Raw genomic sequence first — 6,000 nt, forward strand, 5'->3', positions numbered from 1 at the left:
ATGTCTGTTCGGTTAGACTACCAAGGGTAGAGCACCTGCTTGTCCAGGTGAATATGGGCTTGTTTTAAGAGTATTTTCCCGGTTGAGGAGTGACATTTTCATTACAAACGCTAAAGTGTATTTGTCTTTAACCAAATGTGGATTTTTACTAAGACAGTGATAGCTAAAAGCAATTTGGTTCACGCTGGCTATTGCAGTTGCATAGAAGGACTGAAATGTCATAGAAACAAACAAAATCGATGCTATTGGCTACATGTTCACATATTGTGTCTTTCTTTTGACGAATGACTTCATACGTCTGCTTGGAACAGAAATACAATGGATGGATTTTAAAAAATTATTTGCTATTCAAATATTGCCAGAGGCCACTACAATTAGCTGACATTCCCTGTCGCAATTCATGCCATGCCAGCCTGTGTGTGATAACACTCACCTTTGATAAAAGAAGAAAAATAGCTGTCAACTTATGGTTCCCTTATGAATGCCCCTATTGTTCAGGATAAGGTTCATTATCCAAAACTGCCATCCTGCCCTAATCCATTTTTGGAAATATGGAAAACTATGTAAAAATTGGAATGATCCACAGTCAAGTGAAACCCAATTTTTTTCTGCACTACTTTTGACAAGGGCCCATAGGGCTCTGATCAAGAATAGTGCACTATATAGGGAGTAGGGTGCCATTTGGGAAAATACCACTACCTTTTTGCGACGATCCTGTCTACAAAGATGAACTCTAGTCCAGAGGCTTGTTGTTTTCCCCCACCCCTCTCCCGTCACATGGGGACTTGTATGTAGACTCACAAGCTGTTGTGATATGATTACACACCAGCTTGTGTGGCATTCGGCATTTGCTCTGTTTGTTTACATCGCTGCCCTCTCAACCATTCTCTCGTTTGAAAGTGTTATCCTGTTAGGTCGCATGAACAAATGAAGATCACAGAGATGTAGCAACATGCTTGACGAAAGTAGCTTTCTGTCCTCTTTAATGTTGCTTATGGACCTAGACTGTACTGTATGCTCCCTGACCCCATGGTATGTGATAGTTTATCTTCCCTCTTCTTCCAATAGGCATCCTCTTCAACCAACCGCATCCTGGATACCCAGACCATCGGCGATCTGAAAGCTGAAATAGGGTCATTGAAGGGCTTGCTTCTCGGCAGGTAATGACTCAAACACTGCGGTTTTGTTTAAAATGGCACCCTATCCCCTATCTAGTGCATTACTGGCGAAAGGTAGTAGGACTTGCCTTGTTAAATAAAATAAAAAATATATAGGGAATCGTTATCGAAGCTCATCATACTACCTTCCTCCGCAGCGCCTTCAGCTCTACCCCGTTTGGCACTGTCTGTCTGTCACAGCATGAAAATGGATTCTGTTTTGTAATAGTCATTAGCATGCATGATTATGTACTCAGTGCCGCTAATGAGGCTCAAAGCAACAGTTTACGTCGGAAAAATCAGCCAGATGAAAATTGCCTCAGAACTGTCAGGTTGTACATGTTTTGTTTTCCTGTGTACATCCTAATAAGCTTTTAAGTATTTTGTTTCACTCTCCTTTGCCTGACTTTCACAATAAGTTTTGCGTAAGGGGTTAATCAGCGAAGAAAAACACAGAAGCACCATCTGTCGCCAAACTTGTTCTCTCTCTTTCCCTATTTTCAAATGACCTGATTAGGCAGTAAACATTTTGTATTCCTTTAGTGAAGATCCCTTTTAAGGCGTAACCATTTCTTTTTGATCTTGAAAGAATTAATGAATATAATTTAATATCTTGGCCAATCTTTAGCAGGTGTGGAGAACATCTGGCTGTTGAAAAAAGCACTATCTATTTTTCTCATTTATTTATTTATTTATTTATTTATCCACACACACACACACACACACACACACACACACACACACACACACACACACAGAGAGAAGGCCAGCATCCCGGAGTCGCCTCTTCACTGTTGACGTTGAGACTGGTGTTTTTCGGATACTATTTAATGAAGCTGCCAGTTGAGGACTTATAAGGCGTCTGTTTCTCAAATTAGACAAATGCTGATTCTCCAGATACTCAACTAGTCTAAAGAAGTACAGTTTTATTGCTTCTTTAATCAGAACGACAGTTTTCAGCTGTGCTAACATAATTGCAAAAGGGTTTTCTAATGATCAGTTAGCCTTTTAAAATGATAAACTTGGATTAGCTGACACAACGTGCCATTGGAACGAACACAGGAGTGATGGTTGCTGATAATGGTCCACTGTACAACTATGTAGATATTCCATTTAAAATCTGCCGTTTCCAGCAATAATAGTCATTTACAACATTAACAATGTCTACACTGTATTTCTGATAAATTTGATATTATTTTAATGGACAAAAAATGTGCTTTTCTTTCAAAAACAAGGACATTTCTAAGTTGAATCACGGCCTAAGTTTTTGATTGTGATGACAACATTTTGATTAGGATGACATGATGTGTGTTGAACGAATATCCCTGCCTTCTATCCCTCTCCAGGAGGCAGTTCCCCGCATCGCCATCCGTCCCAAAGATTCCCTCCTGGCAGATGCCCTTGAAGCCGGACACCATCTCCACCAGCTCTCCTTCCATCAACCACACCAACAGCAGCAGCGACATCTCCCCCGTCAGCAACGAGTCGGCTTCCTCCTCCCCCATCAAAGATGGCCACCACAGCCCCCAAGACGCCCTGGGAGGTCCCGACGGAGCCCACGGCCTCAACGGAAAGAATGGCGTGGGGCTGGGAGGAGGAGCCACACTGCCCCCCCTGGACCTTAAGGATCAGGTCCGCATGGAGGTGCAGGGTGAGGAGGAGAAGAAAGAGGAGGATGTGAAGGAGGAAAAGGAAGAAGAGGAGGAGGAGGAGGATGACGTGAGCCATGTGGATGAGGAGGAGCATCTGAGCGTGCCAGCGGAGGATCGTCGAGGGGGGGACGGACAGATCAACGAACAGGTGGACAAGCTGAGGAGGCCCGAGGGGGCCAGCAACGAGAGCGAGGTGGATTAGACCAGACCGTGAGCACAAAGCACAACAAAACCCCTTTTTCCTTATGGTTCTCATTTCATTTGAAGGTCCTGTTTCAGTCTGGTCCCATTTGACCATCCTTTCTGTAACTGTACTGTTTTGCCTCTGTTATATAGTGAACAATCTCAATTATGAGCGAAGGTTTAAGAAACACAACAAAGAAAAGGTTAATGTTGGTGTGTCTTAGCCCTTGTAAGCACCTGGCTTACATCAATTTACTTTTCATCATTCAAACAAAAGGATTGCATGTCTGGGAAAGTAATGTGAAGTTTCAGCAGGATGGGGGAGATAAGAGCAATATTCAATACAAATTACTATCAAAAATGAATCCTGCTTTCTCTTATTCCTTGTGTGGCACTTGGTACTGACAATAATCACCTGGTGTAGTGAGCTTGGTTTCCAATGTATTATGGTATCTGAGCTCATTTGAAGAATCATTTGAGGTTGTGTCCCAAATGGCACCCTATTCCCTATGTAGTATGTGTCCTAAATGGCACCATATTCCCTATGTAGGATGTGTCCCAAATAGAACCCTGTGCCCTATGTAGGTGGTGTCCCAAATGGCACCCTATTCCCTATGTAGGCTGTGTCCTAAATGGCACTCTATTCCCTATGTATGATGTGTCCCAAATAGCACCCTATTCCCTATGTGGCTTGTGTCCCAAATGGCACTCTATTGACCCTATGTTTTGACAAGGGTCTGTAGAACTTTGGTCAAAAGTATTGCACTATTTAGGGAATAGGTTGCCATTTGGTACTCAGCCTGAGTAACCTGTTCTGGACACCAAAGAAATCGTATGCTCCCCTATATTCTTCAGTTCTATGTCTGGAGTCAGACGTCTTGTCCCCCTGTACTCGTCTCAAAGTCACCCCAGAGATCACTGAATGCGTCTGAAACGGAACCCCATTCCCTATACGATACACTACTTTTGACCAATAGTAGGGCACTCCATAGGGAATAGGGTGCCATTTCAGACGTAGCCTGTCAACAGAGCCGAGGGAGAGGACAGGCAGCATTAGGCTAGGGCAGTGTTAGGCTAGGGCAGTGTTAGGCTAGGGCAGCGTTAGGCTAGGGCAGCGTTAGGATAGGGCAGCGTTAGGCTAGGGCAGCGTTAGGCTAGGGCAGTGTTCGGCTAGGGCAACGTTTAGGATCTTTCATGTGTCCCCTCACATTGGTGTCAGTCTGTCAATAATTCAGAAAGGCCAGGAGGTGGCATTTGGGCTGAAATAAAAGCCTTGAAATTTGAGATTAGAACACGATGACGGGTTTTGTTCCACGAGCGTTCAAGAGCGCTGAAAGGAAGGGAAGATAAATGTGTTTTTTCTACCTCTTTCTAAAGGGGCTGCCTCGTGCATTCTGTCACTCTGTATGTGGTGAGATAGATCCCAGCCTGCCTCTTCAGCTGCATCTCAGTCTCCAGCAGGGCTAGCTGAATTGGTTTATGAAGTATGTTAATAATCAAATGATCAACAAATAACAGATGTATTAGTTCATGCAGCTTGAAATGTCAAGGAGGCTAAAAGCGGAAATATAATCGCGAAAGCCCTGCTGTATTATATTTTATTTCATGACAAACCCTCCAGTCCAAATTATATAGGCCTCCTACAGTGAGTAATCTTTTACGCTAAAACGGCGCCAATATTTTGTAATTAAACCGTATAAAACAATGGATGTCGCCATGGATGTTGTGGCAGGTGGGAATCTAGCTCCGAAGGCAGAGGTGGGGGCGGGAGGGGAACTGAAAGTAATGTATGAATACTTACCTTATTAAATTACTCACTCGCCAGCTGATGAGAGAGAGAAAAAAGGTCCACGAGTGAAAATGAGGGTATCAGCTCTCTTGTGGTATTTTAACTTGCATCGAAGGGCCTTCAAAGTAACACAATAACGGTAGAGGTAGGTGAACCTTTCTAAGTGGCAGCAGTCATACTCCGCAAACGCTGTGTCTATTAGAATAGAAGTAGCAGGGCGGTAAAGAATCTGAAGTATGATACTGTCATGAGAGATTTTTTTTTGTTTGCAATTGTATTTGACTTGTCTGACATTCTGATCTATGAATTTGTCTGCGAATGAAGACCACTGGCTGATAATGTGGCAGAATTGCTAAAATGAGAGGTCCCCAAGTCTCACTCATGCCTTTTAAACTACTGTAGTTTCACTGACTGGTCCTCTATGTATAAAATGTACCCAGCTTATAATTGTGACTGTATGAGCTTCTGATATCAAACAGAAATGTATATTATTGTAATAAATTTGGTTTATCTCAAGTTATTTTAATTGCCACTTCTTTATCGAATCAATTAGGCTGTGATTCAATCTGACACTGGGGTATAGCGCCATTGTAGGGGTGTGTAACAGTACACATATTCGTACCAAACTGTTTGGTAAGGGGACTTCGGTTCGGTCCTCACTGTGAATCCGAATGAATACATTCTTTTTTAAATTACAAAATAATAACACTAGGCCTATAGGCTATGCCTACACTGCGTTGTATGTCTGACTTTTATGTAAATCTGAGCTGAAAAAGACACATTTCAGGCTATTCCATTAAAACAACTAGAGTTTATGCGCAGGTTGTAATCAAAATTCTAATCGTAAATTGCCGCATTTCAAGCTGTCTATTTGTGAGACACAGCCGGGAACTAGTTCTGTACGATCATGGCGAGTGGTGGGGTCAATAAACCAGAATTGGAGGATCCTAAATCATCGTTTAATCTCCAGTTTGGGAACATTCCCAGTGGATTACAACGGCGATGGACAGATTATTGGATCAAATGTTAGCAGTATGTCGCCACTGTCAATGAAAATTGCCATTGCATCTGCCAACACCTCAAATGTGTCGATACATTTACGCCGACATCACCGCAGTATACTGGATCAAGATGGAAACGCAAAGAAACAACACAACATCGTCTCCCCTCTGCATTCAAGCAGCCCTTTGCAGCTGATTCTGACCGGGCCAAATAAATT

General features: G+C 42.8%; 1 protein-coding gene across 1 annotated transcript in view; it reads left to right on the plus strand.

The window, feature by feature from the left end:
• pex14 (peroxisomal biogenesis factor 14) overlaps window positions 1–5,301 on the plus strand; it is a 115,452-nt gene extending 110,151 nt beyond the window's left edge. The window contains exons 8-9 of the mRNA XM_014145823.3: window positions 1,069–1,160; window positions 2,504–5,301. Coding sequence (XP_014001298.1) covers window positions 1,069–1,160; window positions 2,504–3,011 — 600 coding nt within the window. The 3' untranslated portion in view covers window positions 3,012–5,301. The remainder of the gene's footprint in view (window positions 1–1,068; window positions 1,161–2,503) is intronic.
• Window positions 5,302–6,000: the final 699 nt, after the last annotated feature.

This window comes from Salmo salar, chromosome 15 (assembly GCF_965601325.2).
Source record: "Salmo salar chromosome 15, fSalSal1, whole genome shotgun sequence".
NCBI lineage: Eukaryota > Metazoa > Chordata > Actinopteri > Salmoniformes > Salmonidae > Salmo > Salmo salar.